This window comes from Lemur catta, chromosome 17 (assembly GCF_020740605.2).
Source record: "Lemur catta isolate mLemCat1 chromosome 17, mLemCat1.pri, whole genome shotgun sequence".
In the NCBI taxonomy this organism is placed as follows: domain Eukaryota; kingdom Metazoa; phylum Chordata; class Mammalia; order Primates; family Lemuridae; genus Lemur; species Lemur catta.
In genome coordinates, this window is record NC_059144.1 from 12,359,597 (window position 1) to 12,383,459 (window position 23,863).

General features: G+C 35.8%; 1 protein-coding gene across 2 annotated transcripts in view; it reads left to right on the top strand.

Annotated features, from left to right (window-relative positions):
* The window catches only part of XRN2 (5'-3' exoribonuclease 2), a 75,882-nt gene extending 55,993 nt beyond the window's left edge, over nucleotides 1–19,889 (top strand). For both annotated transcript variants that reach the window (XM_045529083.1, XM_045529084.1), the window contains exons 27-30: nucleotides 506–633; nucleotides 12,074–12,137; nucleotides 16,895–17,033; nucleotides 19,334–19,889. In XM_045529083.1, coding sequence (XP_045385039.1) covers nucleotides 506–633; nucleotides 12,074–12,137; nucleotides 16,895–17,033; nucleotides 19,334–19,399 — 397 coding nt within the window. In that variant the 3' untranslated portion in view covers nucleotides 19,400–19,889. The remainder of the gene's footprint in view (nucleotides 1–505; nucleotides 634–12,073; nucleotides 12,138–16,894; nucleotides 17,034–19,333) is intronic.
* The last annotated feature ends 3,974 nt before the right edge of the window (nucleotides 19,890–23,863 follow it).

Below are 23,863 nucleotides of genomic sequence, written 5' to 3' on the forward strand. Positions count from 1 at the left end.
AATATTTCTAGTGCATTGTAATCTATAATACTAGTGCTAAATGAGAGGAATGGCCTGGTGAAATATGAGACATCAACATAGTGAAATATTCTATACATGTACATACTAGAATTATGAAGACTAATGAAAGATATAGGGAAGTGTTTGATACAATAAATTGAAAATAGCAGATGTGAAGTAGTAATGTGTACAATAATAGCAGTGACATAGGTCTTTGAAAAAACTGAAATATAATGCAAAAACAAATAGACTCCAGTTATTTTTGTATAATGTAAAAATGATTATCAATTGAGGATCTTGGTGTGACAAATGAACATTTGCTATCACCATTACCACTGTGTAGTTTTGAACTTTAGTTATGAACCATTTTGTGTTATTTTAGTCAGATCTAGTAGTAAAGATATGGCTTCAAGCACTTGCTTAATTTGTGTCAGCTGTGATGTGATGGATATATTGCCATATAATTTTTTTCTTGTATGTTGGGGGGGATCCTTTTATTTTATAGCCATGTCATGCCAAGAGGCTCAGGAACCGGTGTTTACAGCAATGCTGCACCACCACCTGCGACTTACCAGGGAAACTTATACAGGCCACTGTTAAGAGGACAAGCCCAGATTCCAAAACTTATGTCAAGTAAGATTTTACTAATTGGTGACTTTACATTATAAATTAAATATCACAACAAAGGTTTGTTTCTAATCTTCATTGCTAAAAAAAGATTTGTTGTATGAGTGCAGACAGTAGACTTTAAAAACATAAGTTAGAAGAGTTGTAAGAGAATGCTTTATGTAAAGGCTTTTAAATATTTTTTAATCTTGATTATATGTAGTTAACTGAATAAGATGAATGGGATTTCTTCCCTTCACTTACAAATCTGTTTTTGAGTTAACATATGCAGAAAGATGTATGTGGAATTGACTGCAGTTTACGCAAGTATTTGGGCAATATATATGGAATTATCACCACTTAGTTACTTGAAAGACAAAGATATTCTGTCTTGATCTAAATTGTATCTCAGTACTACCTAAGAGATAGCCAGGCATTGCTTTAGGTAGGAATATACTTTTAACCTTGTGACCTGGGGGTGGGGAACCTTCAAGATTGTTCTTTTTTTAAGCACCAAAAGAGGCAAGAAAAACTTCATCTTTCTCTGCTATACCCATTTTTTAATAAAAGGATTTTTTTCTGTAAAATTTGGATTCAGTCAAAAGGCTGCAGTTAAGGACCTATTGGGCCATGGGTTCCCCACCCCTCTATGGGAAATGGAAAAGCTAGTTGAACATTAGACTTCATAGATTTTGCATTAATTTTAAACTGTATCCCCTTTAATGTTATTTTTGAGCTCTGTGGCTGTGCCTGTTTACCAAGGAAGTATAAGTCATGTGCCAAGTTCTCAAAACCATTGTCTTCATGAAGCCTTTCCTTCTCTATTTCTGGTTGTCTGGTTGCTATAAGGGCAGCATGGGGAAGAAGGAGCAGTGTGGCAAGATGCTAACATTTGTTAAATCTCAGTGTCGTATTATTAAAAGTTTTCTTTCTGAATGTTTGAAGTATTTCATAAAAATTAAATTTCAAAAGGGAGGCAGAGAGAGCAGACAACTCTTAGAATTCTTTTTAAACAGAAGTTGTAGTTATTAAAGAAAACACGTAGTTAAAGTGGATAATTGTTGGGAGGTGTTTATGCTATGTGCCTAGCAATGTTTTAATGCCAATTAAGTCACAAACCACTTTTTAGCCTGAAGCCCAGATTTCCTGGATATGGTACCCTAGATAGAAGAAATGAATTCTATAGGTCACGTTCTCTCAGAGCCCTCTGTTTTTAGTGTATTCACTCTGTTTCTCTCCCTGTGTCTGGCAGTGTGGCTTTGCTGTATGGCTTAATGAAATTGAATGGAGCTTTGTGAGACTTTCTCATGAAAACTATGGACTTCAGCAATTTTATTCTATTTAGCGAAGCATGGAAGGGGTACAGAGTTTAATGAGCCTATGGGTATGCTTGTGATACAGTGGTTAAATAGCTGCTTCCCTTCAGATTTAGCCAATAACATTTCTGAGCATTTCCATATATTCAGTGTCAAGTCATACCATGTACAACAGGAGAGTTTAATCACTTTGAAAGAGCTTTCTGTGCCCTGAGATTTTAAAGCTTCTTTTTATTGACATATTCCTTATCAGTGGCTTTTTCTTAGGGCTCTTTGCCATAAACTTCCATCCATAATGATATCACAGCTTCCAAATTGGAAAAAGAATTGAGAGGGAAAAATGCTGGAGCCAATATAATTTCTGGGTTAATTTAGCCAGTATTTCTCAAGATGATAGGAATTTCTGAGATTATTGAATTGAGTAAACTTTCAGAGATCAGAAAAGAAGTTTGAATAGCAAAGGTAAAAGCATTGTGCTCTCCATTAAACAGCTTCTTTCCATCTTATGTTTCCTAAGGCCCAGTCCCTGGGTGCACCATCACTGTAATCAATCCAGATATTGCCTCGTTAGCTACTCAATTGCCTTTTTAAATCATTTTTTTCTTAAATTGATTTATTTTAAATTGATCAGTTATGCCACTACTATGACATTATGGGTTTGATGTGCTTGTTCTTTTCAAATATGCATCAACACTGGGTGTGATGAAGCAGGCCTGTGATCCTAGCACTTTGGAAGGCAGAGGCAGGATGATTGCTTGAGGCCAGGAGTTTGAAACCAGCCTGAGCAAGAGCAAGACCTTGTCTCTACAAAAAATAGAAAAATTAGCCAAACTTGACACTTTCCTATAGTTCCAGCTACTTGTGAGTCTGAGGCAGGAGGATTGCTTGAGCCCAGGAGTTGGAGGCTGCAGTGAGCTATTATGCCACCACTGCAGTCAAACCTGGGAAACAGGGCAAGACCCTCTGTCTCAAAAAAAAAAAAACCACACACACCCACACACAAAAACAACAAAACAATACACATCAAAATAAATACGTAACTGGAGATTAAAAACTTGGTCATGGACTCCCCAAAATCAACTTGTATGATTTTTGGGAAATGTTCCCTTAGGTCAGTGGTTCTTAACTTTTAGGGAATCATAGGCGCATAATCTGTAACAGTCATGGACCGACTCTCCGGAAAGTCACTCAGTGTGAGGTTCATGTGAACGTAAGTACCCCCCTTGTGGCCTTCTACTTCCAGCCTACAGGATACTGGTCCAATAGTAAGAGAAAGAAAAACCAGAAAGTTTTTTTATTAGCATCACACCAAAGGTAGAGAATTTCATGCCCTTAGGGGCCTGCAATTCTATAGTTCTTGGCCTGCCTTCTTTGGAAATTGATAACTCTTGTTTGTCTACATCTGTGCATTTTATTTCAAAAGTGGAGTCCCCTGTCTACTTTTATTATTTTGAGTAAAAATCTCCTCATTTGCCATCGTTGTAGCTGTTATTAGTTCTAATTTGTACTTACAAAGTACAAAATACTTTAAAATCTATTCCAATTAGAGTATCTTTATTTCAATTACATCTTTAAAAATTGGGAGATGTGTTTTGTGAAGTAGGGATCGATTTAGAGCAAGAAATAAGTGGTCCTCTCTGCCTGGTGACTTGTAAATATTCAGTTGCCTGAGGATTAGTGCTGGAACTGTAATGATATTTAATATCCTTTCAAAGGAGTGGGAGTAAGAAGAGTGAAAATGTTTATGCAAAAAAAAATCAGTAAGAATGTGATATTTAAATTGAGCCAACAGGGGGGAATTTGGGATATTCCAGGCTGTGAGAAAATAACATACATGGCAAGTAGTTGGGTGGTATTAAGCTTAGCATAACTGATACAAAATTAGCCTGGGAGTATAAACTGGAACAGATTTATGAGGGTGGGGAGGCTGTTTTTTTTCGTGTTTTTAGTGATGTTTGAAAACATCTTTTAACTGTAGTATGTTAATTGAATAAAATTTGGTCTATAACAGTGAAACAAAAAATAAACACCTGTAATTTCACAGTCCTCAAATAAGCAGTGTTTCTTTTTATTATTATTCATTTATGCAGTTTTTGAAAATTGAGTTACACATGTATTTTTACATATACTTCCTTTTTATGTATACTTTTTATTGAAATGTAACGTGTAAAGTACCAAATCACATGTGTACAGTTTAATTTTTATGAAAGAAACATGCTTGCTTATCCACTACTCAGATCAAGAAATCGAAATTTACCAGCCCCAGAAGCCCTTCATTGTGTCTTTTCCAGACACTACCCCCACTCATTAAAGGGCACACTATTCTTACTTCAGTACCATATATTAGTTTTCCTTTTTTTTTTTAACTTTATCTAATGGACTTTTACACTATTGCCCTTTTTAAAACTTGCCCTCTTTTGTTCAATATTTTGTTTTTGAGATTTAATTGTGTTGCTTGTAGCAGTAATTCATCCATTCTCATAGTGTTCCACCCTATGGCTGTGTCACCGTTTATTTACCTATCCAGTGGGAGGAGCATTTGGGTTGTTTCCAGTTTGGGGCCGCTGGAGTAGTGCTGCTATGAAATTCTTAGGTCTCTTGCTACTCATATGTAAACATTTCTGATAGATATGTACCTGGGAGCAGAATTGCAAGGTCATAGGATTGTGTTCAGTTTGTGCCAGTTTACTTTCCTACAGCTGTGTTGGGTAGGAGAGCTCTAGTTGCTCCACATTCTTACCAACCCTTGGTATTGTCATTCTTTTAACTTTTAGCTATTCTAGGTAGGGAGTGATAATATCTCACTGAGGTTCTAATTAGCATCTTTCTTGAGCATTTTTCTGTGTTTATTGACCATATTTTTTGTGTGTGTGTGATGTGGTTTTTGAATTTTGACCATTTTTCTATTGGGTTGTCCATCTTTTTGTTTTGTAGGAATTCTGTTGTATCCTGGTTATAAAGGGGGGAGGGGTTGTATTGGAAATATCTTTTTCCACTTATTAGTTTGCCTTTTCATTTTTTTATTGGTGTCATAAGATGAATAGAGGTTTGTGCTAGCATTTGGGGAACATGAGTGAAGGGAATGTGGGAATTCTTTGTACTTGTAACTTTTAAGTTTAAATCATCACAATAAAGAGTTAAAGACAAAAAGAATAATTCCTAGATAATTGATGTGTTTTGATGTTTTTGTAAGTAATATTATCATTTTCTAGTTGCTTGCTTGTATATGGAAATAAAGTTGATTTCTGGATATTTGTATCTGACAACCTTAGTAAATTCATTTATTCTAATACTTTGTATGTTCTTTTGGATATTTTACATATACAATTACGTCATCTACAAATATTAACAATTTTATGTATTTACTTTTCCAATCTTAATGCCTTTTGGTTTTTTGTGCTTTATTGTACTGGCAAGGACTTCATGTAATTAAGTAACAGTGATGATGGTGGATATCCTCACTTCATTCCCAATCAATCTTTTTTTTTTTTTCCTGGCTCGTCACCTGGGCTAGAGTGCAGTGGTGTCATCATAGCTCACTGTAACCTCAAACTCCTGAGCTCAAGCAATCCTCCTGCCTCAGCCTCCCAGGTAGTTGGCACATGCCACCACACCTGGTTAATTTTTCTGTTTTTTGTAGAGACAGGGTCTTGCTCTTGTTCAGGCTCTTCTTAATCTCCTGGCCTCAAGCAATCCTCCCACCTCAGCCTTCCAAAGTGCTAAGGTTACAGGCCTGAGCCCATGCACTTGGCCCCCAGTCAATCTTAAGGGGGAAACTTTTAATATTTCATCATTAAATATGATGTTTGCTGTAGTTTTTTTCTTTGTAGATAACCTTTATCAGAAAGGAACTTATTTCTATTCTATTCCTTCTATTTAGTAAGTATTGAATTTTAACAAATGCTTTTTCTCCATCGGTTGATGTTGTATGTAGGTTTTTTTTGGTGATTTTTTTTCCTCTGTTCTTCTGTTAATGTAGTGAATTACACTGATTGATTTTTCAAGTGTTAAACCAATATGGCATTCCTGGAATAGCCTAATTTCTGGAATATATTGTGCCTTTCATATGTCACTACTTTCTGTGTGTCAGTATATTGTGGGATTTTTAAAATCTATGTACTGTGAGAGAGAGATTAGCTTAATTACATTCTTTTTTTGCATGTTCTTGGATACGGTTTTTCTGGCCTCATAAAACAAGTAAGAAAGTATTTTCTACATTTCCATTCTCTCTATGGGTTATTGTAAGATTATTGTCATTTGTGAATCTCTAGAAGAATTAAGTGGTAAAGCCATTTGGGCTTAGAGATTTCTTTATGAGAAGGTTTTTAATTACAGACTCAAATTCTTTAATATAGACTATTCAGAGTTTTTGTTACTTATGTTGGTTTTGGTAAGTTTCCATTTTTTAGTAGGAATGTGTTCATTTATTCTAAAATTTCAAATTTTTGCAAGAAATTGTTCATAATAAGCTCTAAAATATCTTTGTAATAACTATAAGCCTTGAAAATTAATTTACAATATTGGCAATACAGTCACTTTTTTCTTGATTAGTGTTGCTAGAGCCTATTAAATTTTATCAGATCCCCTCCCGTACAATTGAGCTATCATTTGGCTGTATTGATTCCCACTGCCCCAGGTGTGTTTGTTTTCTGTTTAATTGATTTCTGCATTTGTCTTCATTATTCCCATCTTATTAAATTGGTATTCTTTTTCTGATTTTTTGAGATGGAGACTTAGGTAATTTTTTTTAATCTTTCTTTTATAATATATGCACTTCAGTGCTGTAAATTTCAATCTAATCACTTTAGCCATATCCCACAAAGTTTGGCATCATTTATTCATTATCCTTCAGTTCATATATTTTCTGATTTCCATTTTGTTTTATTGTGTACGTATGGATTATTTAGAAGTATATTGCTTAATTTTTAAACATATAGGGCTTTCCTGATAATCTTTTAAAAAATATATTTCTTTCTTAACTGCAGGTTAAATTTCTAGAAATGGTAATATTGGATCAAAAGGTATGCTGAATTTCTAGACTTTTGGATAATGTTACCACATTAACCTCCAAATAAGAGTATACCAATTTACACTTCCTCCAGTAGTACATAAGAACAACTAATATCCCACTCCCACCAATCCCAGGTGTTAGTCGTTTTTTAAAAGTTCTTGCTAATCTAATAAGAAGGAATAATGTATCTTTGTTTTAAGATATAATTCTTAAATAATTGCTGCTTTTATCATATTTTTACTGACTAATTTTTCTTTCATAAGTTGGCTCTTCCTATCCCTTACTGATTTAATTTGGGTGCTAGTCTTTCTGTATGTTTGTAAGAGCTTTAAAAAGCTGTTCTTCATAAGCGGAACAGTGAACCAGGTACATCTCCTTTCTAGAACCACAACTCTGTGAGTTGTTCTAGTTAGAGATGATGAAGGTCTGAACTAGTCTGTGGCAAAGTAAATTTAAAGTCGAGAAGACAGGAGGGAAAGGGTTGAAAGTCTGGATAATTGAATGTGCAAAGTGATGGGGAGAGGGAGAGAAGAATCAAGATGAGCCCTGTGTGTCCACTGTGGACATCTGGAGTGCTAATGGGGCCTTTCACAGAGTTTAGAAACCCCAGAGGGTGAAGGAATATGGAAGAATATGACGAGTGATTTTGTGGAGGGTGAAGTGCCTTGAAAACATTAGAGTCATCTACTGGTAGGTGGCAATAGGAGTTGGGTACATGCTCAAGGGAGAGGGGGACATAATTGGAGAGAGAAATTTGGGAACCATCTGCATATAAACCAGAAATGTAAAAGTTCAGAAAGGATTTTGATAGGTTAATAAATTTTAATTGCCCTTGGTTATAAGAAGAACCTAGAAAAGCTTGGGTTAAGAGGTTGGACTTTCCTAGAAGGCAAGCATGTCATTTTACAAATCATTTCCTGATATTTTTGTAAGAAATGTGTCAGATAAATAATTAGCCCGATCTAGAGTGGTCGTTGAGGGATGATAAGCCTAGAAAAATAGTGCCGATTGTCAAGAAAGAAAATCCCATGTTTTGTGATATTTTCTCCAATATTCTTTACACATAGCCCACGTGTGGTTTATGATTTAGTTTTTATTTCCTTTTAGTTTACTCTTGTTCAGACTGTTCTGGCATATGTATTTTGTGTTCTCTTGGGACTTTTAGATTTAATATTTATGTAGAACTAGTCCTTGCTCACCTATCAATCCATCATTCATCCATCCATCCACCTATATCTATCTATATCTGGTTCTAATTTTTATCTGATTCCTTCTTTATTTATTTATTTTCACCTGATCCCTTCTTTTTTTGTATATATTATTTATTTATTTATTGGATACCAAATCTTTTGGGGTAGAATTATCCTTTCAAAAAGAGCAGGGATTCAAAAGTTTTAGCCAAGACATTTTCTTATTTTCTCCTCATAAGTCCTATATTTGTCAAGGTGCTTACTTCCAAAGTGTGTATGTTATTTTTCCATCCTATCTTAATTAGATACGTGTAATGTCAGTTCTAAACTTTCAGAATGATAAGAATAGTTATCAAATCCCTAGTCTGGCCTTCTTGGAAGTCCTAAGTTTCTGAGCCTCCTGATTGAGAAGCACAAAAATCGGGCGTGGTTCTACTCTGGTCCTTTTGAAATAAGTTAACGTGAAGTTTCCCCTCAACCAGAAGCACAAGTGCATATGAAACTTGGAGATAGCATAGTGTAGTAGAGAGTGGTTGAGAACACAGCCCCTGGCTTTCATTCTGCCCCTTAATAACCTCGTGACCTCAGGCAGGTTTTGGTCAGTGCCCCAGTTTCCTCATATCAAATGGAAGGGAGAATATGAATACCTATCTTACAGAATATCCAGACTAAATTAATTTAAGTTGTTAATCACTTAAAATAGTACCTTGCACATAGTACCATGAAAGTATTAAATGATAAAAGATCAGCTTTCCTTTTTATAAAAGTTTGAACTTTAAAATTTGACCAGAAATTGTTTTAGTAAAACTGAGATCTAAACCATTTAATCAGTCTTCTAAAATGTTTTTAGTATCATAACTATTTTCTTCATGTTGTGCAAAATTACATTCAAGAAGGGCCATTTGGTCAAACTGCTAACTCTCTGTCAAGTGTCTGCTGTAAATGTTTCTTATTGTTGTTGTTTGATTTGTCTTTGATGTGTCAGTTTTTGGCTGATGAGTAATTGTCTGAGTACTGATAACTTGTTGGAGTCAAGTGCAGCCCTGAGTACTCCATATGAATAAAGCATTTGGTTTCTGCAGCCCAGAGAACCTCATATGTGACTTCTCTTCATTCCAGTTGGTAAACTTGTCAATTAGCTGCATTTGAAAAGTGATTTTTGATTAGTGCAATCAGTAAACATGGAATCTTTTCTATGATTGCCACGCTGATTAGGTAAATTGTCACTTGAGAAGCTTTTGGCGTAGCTTGGTTTATGTGACCTTAGAGCTCTAGAAAAGGGATAAGTTTTTAAAGACCAAAGGAAAAAATTAACTGTCATTTTTCCTCTCTTGCCTATGCCTTCTGAAGTGCAATTCACTATCTCAGAGGTTTTAAGTTTTAGAAAGTTTGCTTAGGTTTTAATTTTAAAAACTATAATTTTTGCATGTGCTGAGTTTATGTGAAAAAAATTGTAGAAAGGGGAAGTACCTGGCACACTGGAAGTGGAGGAATAGGAACTTGTGCTGTTTTTGAGGCACTTATGGGTGTATAGGTAGATTATTGAAAAGCATTCCTCCTCTCCAGAAAAGCATTTATATTTAGTGAACTTTACATTCTAGTTCTACTTAGGAATATTGCTGTGCTTAATCAGCATTTAGTATGTTTGAATCTAATGTATATGTATTATTGACTGTGATGGCTTTCCCTCCATTTGTACTGGGTCTAGGAGAAAATATAGAAGCTATTTTTCTGTCTTTATTTTTCATGGAACATTAAGATAAGTATTTCTGAAGTTTTCTCTTAATGTAGATGTGTATTTTTTATTATGTTTTTTTTTTTTCAATTTAAAATTTATTAGGATCCAGGGTGGGAGCTTTCATAAATAAGTGCCATCGTGAGTGTATATTCTGTGATTATACCATACACAAAGAGATATCAGGGAATTAAGTCTTAATGGTAAAAAGGGCTGTGTTTCCAGGGTGACCACAACGATTCTGGGGCATGTGAAATACAGAGCTAGATAGGAATCTGACTGAAATTCCCTGAATTTCTTTTGACTTTTATCAGCTAATTTTGTATATGTAAAGGCACTAAAATAAAATGTACTTCTGGGAACATTTTAATTGATTCTCAGTACATTAATTTTTGTATTTGATTTGAATTCTGAATAGACCAATGGACTTGAAGTTTGACAAAGTGATAATCAGAAAAAGTGGCCTGCATGTTGATTTTATTTTAATAGATTACTTTCTCATAAGTAGTTAACTCAATGAAAATCATGTAATATATTGAGGTAAATGTATCTTAAGTTTTTCCATAGAAATAAACTGTACAAATGAAATGATTGCTATTCTTGTAAGAGTTTCTGGTTTTTACCTCTTCAGAAAATTGTGATTTTCTAATAGTATGGCCTACAGTAGTGATTGAGATCTTATTCCGAGCCTAGAATAAGGAACTTTCTTCCTCTATTTTCTGTGGATTGTGTAGTGATTAGCTTCCTGTGTTTCCATTCAGATTTTGAACATGTGTTACATGTATGATGGCCATCGAGAAGCCTCCGTATCATTATTACTCAGTTTAACTGCTAGTAGTTTGGCTTTTAAGAGATAGAAAAGAGACTTAATTCAAATTGACCAGAGAAACCACTGTTCTTTCCATTCAAAGTGGAATTCTGCCTGGAAGTAACAGCCGGTGAAGCGCTGCGGGCACCTTTCTGAGAGAGGCAGGTCCTGGGTTTGGCCGTGGGGAACTTTGTGCTGGCCATGGACTGAGATGGGAGCAGGCTGTGGTAGCTGCAGGTGGCTGCTCCCCTTTGGGTAGTTTGCCCACATTTAGAAAACTTTCTTCACTGTGGCCTTCTCGGCCATGTTGAAATGGGAAGGAAGCCAGTGCAGAGGCAGCCAGTTGTGTCAGACTAGAAAGAATCATTGCGAGCAGCCAGATACTTTACTTGTTCCATGTTTTTTGTGGGGTTTTTAAGAGCATGATTCTACTTTTTTCTTTTTTTTTTAAATAAATACCAGATTACATTTTGGTGGTGGTGGAGGGGTGGTCCTAACTATAGAGATAAGCTTTCATTTCTTCCTTTCTTTAAGAAAGTAATTTTGAAAAGCATGTTTCTAGTTTGTGTTTCTATTAAAATGTGAGCCTGAATACATTATGGTAAGCCTTGTTGTCCTTGGGTTCGGGAGTCTAGAGGAGGTTACTGTCCTCATACAGTAAACTCATTAGACAACTTCTGGAACCAGCTGTTTTAATTAGGTCACAGCAGATCCTGCTGAAGGACAGTGAGGTGACTGCCAGTTGCAGTTGGTTGATGTAGTTGATACCAACCTGCACAGCTACTGAATGCCCTGAAGGGGTGTGTTCTTCATCCCATTTCCTGGTCAGCCTTTTAATTGTTTCTTTTCGTTAGATGTTGTTGATAGTTCAGCTTTTTATTGGGGGAAGAGGTTTGACTATCAGAAAACAATGGAAAAGTGGGTGGTCCCTTCATTAACATGTCTTCCTGGTTTTTGTTGGAGAGATTGTGTGCTCTCTGCTTTATGTTGAGACAGTTTACACATTTAGGAGGAAAATTTCAGGATTTCTATTAGTTCAGTTTGTATTTATGGAAAAGACCCAAATAAATCCTTTCCTTTTGCGTAGTATTTAAAATATAAATGTAAAAATTGTATATACCTTTACATACATACATATACAGACACACAGCGAGAGAAATGTGTGTTTAATGGCCAAGTTTACTATGTTATCAAAAGAAAAGTGATGATGAAACAAAGAATTTGCGACCCTGTTGGTTACTTATCTTTTTCCATTTGTAGTGTATGTAATTATGATACTGGCTTATATGGTTTACATTCTATCTCAGACTTTTTTCCCAGGAACTTTTAATTATAAAATATGTGGTCAGCTGAATATTGATTACTTTTTAAAATCTTCTGTTTAACCCTTCCCTGTTTATTTTCCAGATATGAGGCCCCAGGATTCCTGGCGAGGTCCTCCTCCTCTTTTCCAGCCACAAAGATTTGACAGGTAATATTAAAGCATGACTTTTAAATATTTTCTCACATCAACATTTTGGGTTTATGGGATTTTTAGAAACTGTAATCTCCATAGTTTGAAATATACATATGTTTTCGCACCAAGAACAATTTCTCTTGCACTTGTCCTTTAGGAAAGTATATAACTAATGCTTTTGAATTAAAAGACTCGTGTTTATATGTTTTCCTACTTTTCTTGGTTCTTGGCCCTTATTTTTTTGATGCTTTTGAGATGACCTAAAAAATGCAACACAGCTTAAAACTGTGTTAGGTTTTGGTCAGACTAAACAAATTTCTTTTTAGAAGGGTTGTGCAGCTTAATGAGGCATAACTAATGGTGTTCCACTTTTATCATTTCTGTGCAGCAATGCAGCGTTAGTACAGACCAACCATTGATTCTTGCTACAAACCTCTTGAAGTCCTAATCAGCTTCTTTGGTACAACTTTTTCAGAGCTGACAAGCCTATTGTAGGGCAGTGTCACTGTAGGTCAGTAGTTATTAGTTGCCACTGAAAACAGTTTCTTTAACTACTTAAGACTGAACTGAATTAAATGCAGAAGGGACTCAGAAGAGGATTATGAGATCTGCAGTCTAATAAGTACCATGGACTAGGAAGAATGTGACATGGTTTAATAACAAGGGATGTTTGACATGTGTTCCTTCATTGATAAGTTGTATGCCCCTAAGTCAGATGGACTCTACACAACAAGACAGCCAGGCACGTTATGAATAATTATGTTAACATCTGTAGAATAACTTTTTAAAGGGCAGCTTTAAAATGTATCATTTCTTGATGATTTTGCCAGTATCAGGAAATGCAAAAACAAATTGAGCCCCATCATAATAAGGCTTCCTTTTTTGCCTTCCCAGTTACTAATCTGTTTTATTTCCCTCTCCTCTGCCATTTTAGCAATTTCTGATCTGTTCACATCTGAAAAGAATAAAGTGTTTTTTATAAATGGAGTTATAAATGTTTTTCTCCCTTTAAGAAAACTTTAATTATTTAGAAACTCCAAAGCTTCATTTCATTGTTTTCTTCAAAAACATTTAAAAAACTATGTAATTTAGTATTTACTAATAGTATCAACTATCTAGTGGAAGTCCCATTAAATTTAGTATGACTGGCAATGTGTGTATGTATGTTTTGTTTTTAATATACATGCTAAAAAAAACATGCTATTTCATTACCCTCAAAATAGAACCCATATTCTAACAAATTAAATGAGTAAGGTGTAAATTTGTCCTAAATTATATACTTGTTTTACCTGTCTTATTGCTCACTGTCTTTCCATATTGATAATAATTGCTATAAATGTTTATTGTCTGCTTACAAAGTGTTAGCACTGTGTTAACATCCTTTTATAAACATGACTTCATTTATTCCTCCCAGCAACCCATTGAAGTAGATGCTGTTATTTTTACATTTTTATAAATATAGAAACTGAGGCACCCAGAAGTTCAGTTGCTTACCTAGAGTCGCTCTTTTGTGCCATTCTTTACCAAGAAACTTTTCACTAGAACAAAGCTCGTCAGAGTATTTACTCTGAGCATAATATAAAGCCATAAGGACTTCAAAGGAAGCAAAGGATCTGCTTCCACTTCTGAGACACTCTTTCTTCAGCCCCAACGGCTCTCCTTCCTTCTGTATACATTAAAAGTTTTCCTAAGATCATCATCATTGTCCCTTCCCTTGCCCTGACATCCGTTGGATTTTGTTCTTATTCTACCCTAGCTAAGTACTGGTATTATTCTGACTGACTTTGTGAACCTAGCAGGTTAGGGAGAAGTTTCGTGGGGGTGTTTTTTGGCTTGCTTTTAGTTAAATATTTAAAATCATGCCTGAAAGCAAAAGTTAAATGTGAGCATAGTGGAACTCTATTTTATAAGTCTTCAATTGTGGTCATTTAAGAAATGTACTATTTTATTCATAAGGAAAACTAAGTTTGAATTCAGCCATCCTAAATTTCTCAATTAGCCTATTAGCAGATAGATTACATCACTTGTTAAGTCCAACCATTCAGACTTTACAAGACATAAAGGAGAAACTATTATGACTTTACTGAGATACCACAACTTGTAAGTAGTAGAATTCTTCTGAGAAGAAGGTCTTACTGATCCTCACTCAGTTCAGTACATTTCCACTGTACTATTTTGTTTGTGGAGAATCCTGCTAGAAAAGAGAATGTTGAGGGTGTCTTTTTTTTTTAAAGTTACACTGATTTCTTCAGTTATTTCCTGTTTTGAGATAGTATTTATAATCCTTATATTCATTTGGTTTTAAAATACCACAGAAACATCCATCCCACCTCCTCCTCACACAAGGACAGCCTAGTGTTAATACCAAGTAGAGATGTCCAGCATTGAGTTCCCTTCGTCACTTGAGTTCTGCCACATTGTCTAGGTTCTTCTGGCCAGTGGAGTGCTCTCTTTTCTGGCTGTATGCATGGTAGTCATTTAATTTTTAACTTACAAGTTATTTGAGTTAGTTACTCATGGAAAAATCTTTAAAAGTCTTCATTTGCCATATGTATAAATAAAAAAATATCTAGATTGGTGTTAGTAGTTATTAATACTTCACATTGCCAGTAACTTTTCAAAACAGTAATTTGGAAACTTAAAAATATTATTTCTATGCATGATGGCAAATGGCTGAAATAAGTTACCTTAGTTATTAACTGCTAATTTTAAAAAGTTAGGATTGTGTCAACCTCAATGTGTTCCTCCCAGATCTTAAAATGTATTTCCCTAGACAAATTTGAGTTTGTTTTTGCAAATTAATATAATTAGTGTAGACATAAGATAAACTTGTGGAAAATTAAGGCCTTTCTACCAATAAAAATCAGAAGAGGGTAGTACCTATCATTCTTATTTTGTTCTGTTTAATTATTAATGCTTTTTGTCGTAAAAATTATCTTTGTCAAAAATATTATAAGTAATCCTTTTGGAAAAAGAACTGTATTTTCAAACTGTGAATTTATTCCTAACCTATTTTTAGAACATAAAATATTTTTAATTGTATTTACAATGTATCTTATTCATGCCAGCAGCTTTTCCTGAAATTCAGTTGAGTGAATTTTATTGTAAGACTAGAAAAAGAAAAATTGATCGGTTAATACAATGTGTGAGCTGCATTTTGGGCATGTGGGTTTTGCATTAATGGCCCAGTTGTGATGAACTGTCCTGCTCAACAGCACAAATCTTAGCCCCTCCCTCCTGCAGAGACCCGAAGAGACCATTCCTGTCTCTACACACAGAGCTGTTCTTGCTAAAACAGATGAGGCATTCTTGCTAAAATATATTTGTACTAATAATGAACTTGAAAAATAATTAAAAGCCGTAAACATCTATGCATTTTCTTTCCAAGACAGACTTATTTTTAATTTTATTTTGAATTACTTTACAGCAAATTATATTATTAGAGCTCTGGTTTCAGCCACCAACTGTAGAGAATAACTTTGGCCTTTCTAGAGTTCTTCAGAGAGCTGTTCTTCTCCTCGAGCCATCACACAAAAATAATTATCTTTGGTGTTTTTTTTTAATAAAGAGAAGGCAAGCTCCAAGTGAAGAGAGGAGAGTGGGGGATACAGAGGATGGATTCAGGCTTGAATAGCTGTGAGAAGAATGCATTACCTAGTGAGCCCAACTTCAGGCTTTTTCCCCCTAAGACCTCGGAAGTGGAATTCTTATGCTGCTATGGTTATAAACTAATAAACTAATACCAGCTAGTCAGCACTTTATTGAATTTATAGTCTTATCAAATTTTTCCCAACATCTTCAATGGCCCCAAAGCTTCTAGTGTTAAAATACACTAGAGCATTTTGCTTCTGTTTATTCTTTGTGGTGACTTCTGTAAAATGGAAGTTGAAGAAGATGCCTCAAGGAGAAATGGTGATTGCCTTTAGAAGGCATATCTTTGCTACATTATGTGACAATTTTTAATTAAGTTATGAGTTAACACATTATACCTGTCGCTTTGTGTCTACAAAGTTAAAATAGGTACTTGAAGACAATTAAAACATTTCTTTCAACTAATAATCTGGGACAGCAAACTGGGTTATAATAGCTGTTGAATCTGTGTTCCCATGTAAACTGTACACCAAATGCCAGTCAGCCCATGCCAATTAGTGCTCATGTTGCTAGGTCACCGTGGTCAATTGAAAGCTGCATCAATAGAACTTGAAAAGGTTTCCTCCCAATCAGACCTTCTGACATATTGAGCAGAATAATGGATGGGAAAAAACAGCCAACTCCCCTACCCTGGATTCAAAATACTCAGCAGTAAGAATTCATTTGCAACCTGCAATTAACTAGAAAGAATGGATCCAAGAAGGAGCCTGGGCATTTTTGAAAATAAAGCCTCATTCTCCTGTCTCGTACATGTTTTACTCTTTGGATAGCATCTTAAATGTAGCCAACTTGGTGATCTTGGGTCCAAATCTTTAAGTGACTAAAAAGGAAGTTTCACAATTTTTTGTTTGAAACCAAACAAAAATAATTTTTAAAAGCCAAAACATCTGACTCAATTGAGTTTACCTTTCATAGTAAATGTTGGTACTTCTTGAAACACATTAGACTGTATTAGACTATACTGGATATAAGAGAAAAAAAGGCCTTTCTGATACAATTATATATCCTGTAGGATAGGCAAATTGGATTGTCCTAAAATTTGGACATGATACCTGCTAGTTTTAGGCTTTGTGCTATATAATAGGCTTGGCTTCTAATGCAAACATGGTGCTTTTCCACAGAGGCGTTGGAGCTGAACCTCTGCTGCCATGGAACCGGATGCTCCAAACCCAAAATGCAGCCTTCCAGCCAAACCAGTATCAGATGATAGCGGGACCTGGTGGGTATCCACCCAGACGAGATGATCGTGGAGGGAGACAGGTAATACAGGATGGGCTATGGGCTGAGAAGCATATTGCTCACTTTTTATTTAAACAAGCCTCCCAGGAGTCCATATTTTCTTACCAACATTCTGGAGAAGATATTGATAGAGCAGCCTAGCTGAACTGGGGTCTGTCATTAAACATGTGTGTAGGGTTAAATACCTGCCTTACTGAATAGGTTTTATACCTTGAAGATGATGAAGAATTTCCAGCCCAGAAACCCTTTTAATTATAGCAGTCAGTGATAATTACTCCAAATATGTTCAGTCACCAAAACATATTGTTTTTCCTTTAAGGATATTGGTTTTTAATAGAAACTAGATCCCACATAATAGATGATAATTTTCTGGAAGCTGAAAGAAAAAATCTACCTTTTCAGCTGTTGTCTTTATTCATCTTAGAAGTCTCCTGTCTTGATTGATCTAATATTCCTTCTCATGAAAAGAATCTCTTGGTAATTTTTCATATATTAATATTTTTCTACTAAATGTAAATGGCTGTATCATTGAATGAGTATCATAATTCCTAGACATTTAGTAGATGTAAGCTTCATTTCCTTCTCTCCATAGCATCAGTTTTAGCAGCATTTAAGGCTGAGGTCTATTTGGCATAATTTCTTCCAGCAATTTGACACCCTGGCCAGTATTTACATGCTCTTTAATCAAATCCTTGCTAGAGAACAGATTGGAATGCTGTGATCAGAGTGTGTGGTGTTTGTGGAGTTTGGCACCTGCAGTGATGTGAAGTGGTTTTAAAATTGCCTACCTGGTATTGCCTACAGGCCTTTTGCAGTGCTTTGCATATTAATTTGTGAGTTCTCTCTTCTAAAAACTAAAGGAAATCTTTTATACTTTTTTGATGTATTCTTACAAGTCTCTGTCTACCTTACAGGAAAATAATCATCTTAATTGCAAATAGTTAATGCCTTTTGACAGGATTTTGTTACAGTTCATTTAAATCACTTCACAGTATTTTACTTTGAATTCTTTCAACCTAAGACTTGCAAAAATTGTATCAGTAAATTGAGGCTATGTATATTTTTAGAGTCTAGATGGCACTAGTTAAATAAATAAATTAATTAAATAATGAGCAGTGTTGAAATGAAGTCTTATTTATAACCTGAAGTAACCTTGGACAATGTTTAGTCCAGTCACCTCATTTTCCACGTCAGGGATGGAAACCCTGAAACTCCATACAGTTGGGCAGCAGAGCTGGGGGCAGGCTGCCTAGACTGCTGCCCCAGTTCATCAGCTTTCTGCCTCCTTCAGAGGAGATCTTCCCTTTAAAGGAGCTCTCTGCTGTTATCCCTTAGAAGATAAAAACCAATTGATAAATTTGATTTTTTTCAGGACTTTTTGGAAATACATTCCTTTATTCTCAGTCTCTTTTTCAGTGAATTACTTTTTTATTAGATCGCCGTTGTTGAACACTATTAAATTGTAGAAGTTCATTGTTAAAAACATAGAATCATGATTTCATTGTATTTTTAGTTTATATGACTAAGTTAGCCTACATTGTGGCTCATATTCATATTATAAATTAAAATATTGAAATACTCTGAGCAGTGAAATGGGGGAAAGGGATCCATTTAGGAACCATGGAAGCCTAGAAAGGGAATTATGAAGAAGAGGTCACATTTATCTTTTGTTATACAGATTGTTACTTGCAAGCGTACTAGGGTATGTTATAAATGTCACCACTGAATGCTTATGTAATAACTTTAATATGTTACTTAGCTCTATTATTTATTGCTAAACAAAAATTTTTTTTAATTAATTGGTTATTTGGCCTTAACTGACTTCTTATTAGCAAGCTCTTGCCTTGGTTAAGCAAAGTGATTTTCCTAATGTAGTATGTCTAAAGATGATGTGATACCTTACCACGGTGTGACTTGAATTACTGGTAGCAGTGGTGGAAAAACTTTGAGCCACTTTCTCTATACATGCTGTTTACACAAAGCACTTAACTCATTTATGTACATTTTAGGGAATTTTTAAAGTATGGTTATTAAGGTTTCTTTGGTTAGTTTTCAGTGATAACATTTGTGCTAGTCTCCAACTTTGCAGCAAGCTTGTGTTAAAGCGCTGGATCAAAGCACCTGTTTTGTGGATTTTTCATGTGCCATGATTTTCTTTTCATTTTTTTTTCCCCCCAGTGTTTTGGCCATGGGAACCATGTGCCATACTTTTAAGACATAGTCAGCTCCTTTATGATGTGTTTTTCCATAGAGATGTAAAAATCACTTATTTGCCAGGGTATTAATCCAGAAAATAAACTCTTTCTTTTGTTTGTTTTCAGGGATATCCCAGAGAAGGAAGGAAATACCCTTTGCCACCACCCTCAGGAAGATACAGTTGGAATTAAGCTTTTGTAAAGCTTTCCCAAATCCTTTCATCCTTCTACGGTTTTATGCTATTTGTGGAAAGGAGATTTCTTTCTCAAGTAGTAGTTTTTAATAAAACTTACAGTACTTTGTGTATTTCTTTTAATTGTGTATATTTCTACTGATCTGATCTCACTGTTTATGTTGCTTTCCAAAGATGTGTGTTGCATAATACAGTGGATCTGAATTTATTATTGCTTGTAAAACATTTGATGGAATAGAAGTACTGGTTTTTCATTATGGTTAAAAATCAAACCAGCTGTGGATTTCAAAACACAGTGTATTCTAGATCATCTAAGATCCATGCTGATTTTTAATGCGCAAGAATTAGGTATGCACTCTTGAGCTGGAACCCTCAGCAAACTAGAGTATGTATTGTTCAGTATTTCTTTGGAAACACTTCATTAATGTACTTGTCCTATAGAAATTTCTGGACTTTAGTAAAAAAATAAAGTGAAACTTTAAAAACTCTCGTCTCTTTTATAGTATTTCAGCTTTGAAAATCTTGACCAAGCATGTTTTTTTAAATCAACTTTTGCAGAAAACTATTTATTTCTACAACTAGATGTCAAAAGCAAGTCAATGAAGAAGTGGATTTTAAGAGGATATGATCAGGAAGACAATCCAACAGAAACTTACGTGTTGTTCTTAACCATTTGGCTAACTATAAAATAATCGTTATGAGAATAAATTATACACATTTCTACAAAGTTCATATGTAGATTTGTGCTCTAGCTTTAAGGACTTATTTTAAATCTTTAGGAAAAGTTGAAAAATTTAATTCCTAGCTAAACAGTCTGCTCCTTAGCATTTTTTTTTTTTTTATTTCATAGGAGATTTCCATTTGTACTCGTTTTTTCTTTGCTACTAAATTCCTTAAATGTATGTTTGGAGTTCACATACAGCACTTACATATGCCATTTTTATTTGATTGCCAAAACAAATTTAGACACACAGACTTCCTGCTTTGTTTCCAGTTTTCCAACTTAGCCTAAAATTGTAAGATACAAAGTTTCTTTTTGACCTTGTGACTTAGGACATTTTTGCTTTAATATTCAAAGAAAGCACACTTGTTAATCTTGGTCTATGTGGGAAAGAAGTCTCACCTTAATCTTGAATAGGAAGGTATTTTGAAGCTATTGAGTTCATTGCTAATGATAGAGCAGGATCCTTTATTGTTGAGACAAAGGGTCTCTTCATTAGGAATTACTACCACAACCGTTACATATCACTTGACATTCAAGTGATAATGCCTTCTGCTGTTAAATTTCTCTAAGTTTATCTTCTGAAATATTAAAAATGTATAATCTTTATATAAAGCACTGCAGATTCCAAAGGAGCCCGTAAGTGGCTGTGTATAGCTTCATAGTTACCCAAAACCCACACTTCTACCCTTTGTATTTTCTCAGACCTTTTTATTTTAAGGTATCATGAAACTATCTTTAAAATAATTCCGTCTTTGAAGGAATGTTTAAAGTATTGGTTTGAAGACATCTAAGCAAAAAGCCTGGGGGAAGCAATGATGAGTAGATTTCCTCCGCAGTCTGCAGAACAGGTGGATGTACCCTGAGGGCACCTGCCAGCTAGCTGAGCCCTCGCTTCAGGCCCTGCTCTGTACCTTCACCCTGGCTTCCTCTCCTTTCTGTCTTCATCTCAGAAATTCTAACTTTTCCCTACTTTGAATCTTCCAGAAAAATGCCCTGTCAATTTCAACAAGTAAAATCCTTTTTAGAACTTTAAGTGGATATTCAAGGCTTTAAATATCTTCAAATTTTGATGTAAGAATAAAGTCAATGGGCCCAATTTTAAGTAGTTAATTGTACTCAATTATATTTAGACAGCACATTTTTTTCAGGGTTTCATATTAAAGATTTAAAAAAAATTTAGAACCTGGAAACAGCCTGACTGTTGTGACACTAAGGGCCCGTAATGAGCAGTTGTCTTCCCTTTAAAGATCAAATGGGGTAATGTATATTAATGTACAAAACCGACTACAAACTGGTATTAGATTGCCATTTAACGTTACAAAGCCAAATTGGGTGTAATAACCGATAGGTTAACTTTCATACGGTGACATGGGACGTCAGGAACAGGCCAGGGTGGGGCTGGGGGTCTCGGCGCTCCGGTTTTTAGCAGGGCGCCCTGGAGGCGGTGCGCGACTGGACTGAACTGAAGGGCCCAGGGGTTCGGGGCTCAGCGACTTCGCAAACAGGGGGCGGATGAGCGGCGGGGTGGCGCTGTGGGGACAGCCGGTTGCTTCTCACGGTGCTAGATCCTTGGCCCAATTTCCTTCCCAGCGAGGCTGGGAAGCGCTCGGCCCTCGGTGTACGTGGGGCACGTGCCCGGCGCCAGGTCTCCCTCGCGCTGCGGACCCCGCCGATCGCCAGCCCGGGAGCCCCGCGAGCTGGCGGCGTGGACAGGTTGGGCGCGGGAAAGCTCCGACCTCCGACCCTCGGGGTGGCATCATTTTCCCGTTCCCTGGATCTGGCGCCGCAGTTTCTCAACTTGCTCAGTTTCGTCTCAACTCCCTGTACAAATGCAAGCACTGCACCTGGAAGAAAATATTGGAAATGTTCTTCCTTCCGTGGCTACTGTTTTAAGTTCGAAGCAGACTTCTGAATGTAACCGAATTATTAGTTATGCTTAGAAATCTAACATCTAGTCATTCTCTGAAGAGTCAGCTTAAAGTCCCCATTCCCAGACTGTGGAGTGGCTATCTAGCCACGTCCCGCTCCTTTGACAGCTCCTGCCTATGGCAAAAGCGTCGTGGAGCTGAGATCCCGTCACTCTCTTCCTGGTGATGAACCGCTCTGCTATTTCTAACCAGGAAAAGGTCAATAAATGAATGAAATAACAAACGGCCCATTCTCTATGGACTTTTTTCTCAACTCTGGGTAAAGTGGCTTGTTTCCCAATGCTGTACTTACGGAAGGAGGGCCAAGAGAGAACATGCTTTAAGTGGGAATAGAGCTACTCACTACTGCAAAATAGTTTGCACAGCTTAAATTTGGGCAATGCTAGTGGTTAAACTTTATTAGAAGTCACCTAAACAATTACTGAAATAAGAGGTTACATGGAAATTAAAAAACATAAAAGGCATTTCATTTACTTGCAGGTAAACATTCTAAAGGAAAACCAAAAAAAACTCTCCCAGAAACTTTCATTACCTCTTAACTTAATAGAAACAAAAGTAATCTTGAAATCACAAAGTTACCTCAATACTTAACTGGAGAGAGCAAATTCTTCATGCCATGTGGATGCAGTTCCCAGTCTGGGCATCTTCTTTGAAACTTCCTCAGATGCTCACCAATTAATTCTCACTAGCAGTAACAAGTGTACTTATGCTTTATAAAATGTATCCTATGTCCCTGTCTCTCTGGGTGTGGGGTTGGCAAGTAACAGCATTTCAAAAATCTGGACTCAACTGACATACAGAGTGTTAATGTCATGTTAAACAGCTGGGAATATCATCTACGCTTTGAACGTCGTCTGAAATTTATGTTGTCACCATACGATGCATTATTTTCTCTTAGGCACAAATTCATATTTAAAAATCCAGTTGATAGGTCTTTATATGACTATGGTTCACAATCTTATTCTAAAAGTCTTTCTAAATCATCAGTATTCAATTCAGTTAACAAAGCTAGTCTATGGAAGGTGCTTACATTTCGTGAACAGGATTGAGTCTCTGATTTGCTTTAAATTGAAAGTAAACAGATGCTAGCAGAATAGAATTTGAACACAGCATCTGTGTTGGTAAAAGTCTGATTGACTACTTGCTCTGATCATTAGGTTTTAGTTCTAAGCAAAGCCTTAAACAGAAGACAACTGGGTTACACCCCCACCCTTCTATATACAAAACACCCTTCTTGTGCCCTTCAAAACTGCACACACTCTCACATGCACACTTTAATTTACATCCCAACACAGATTACAGAATAGTACCTGCAATCCCTGCTGTTCCTCTTTGCAACTTTGATTCTGGGTTTTGGTTTCCATGCCTCAATTGAAAAAGATAAGTTAGATTGTTGTAAAAACCCAAAACATTTAGGAAAATGTCATATCTGCAAAGTTAGCATTTCAGAAGCTGAGGTTTGCTGTGGTCTGTGGTAAACTTTGAGGGGGCTTTGTTCCACTAAGACCCTGCACCAATCCTCCCTCTTGGTTGTGGAGACACTTATCCTCCTCTTCAGTTAATGAGTTTCACCTAGTCTGGCCGTTTGTGTTTTTATAAAAAATCTGCAAAGCGCTAATTGCAAAAGAAGAAAAAAGCTCTTGTTTTACATTAATCAGAAGGTGGAATTATATATTAAAACATTTTCTATTTTAATGTTTCAGGAATTAAAGCTTTTCATAATTTCAGGATATGTATACATAAATTCAGTAAGTCTCTGGACGTATAATGTTAAGTCCTCTGCAGCAATTACTTCTCACTTGGGTCTTTT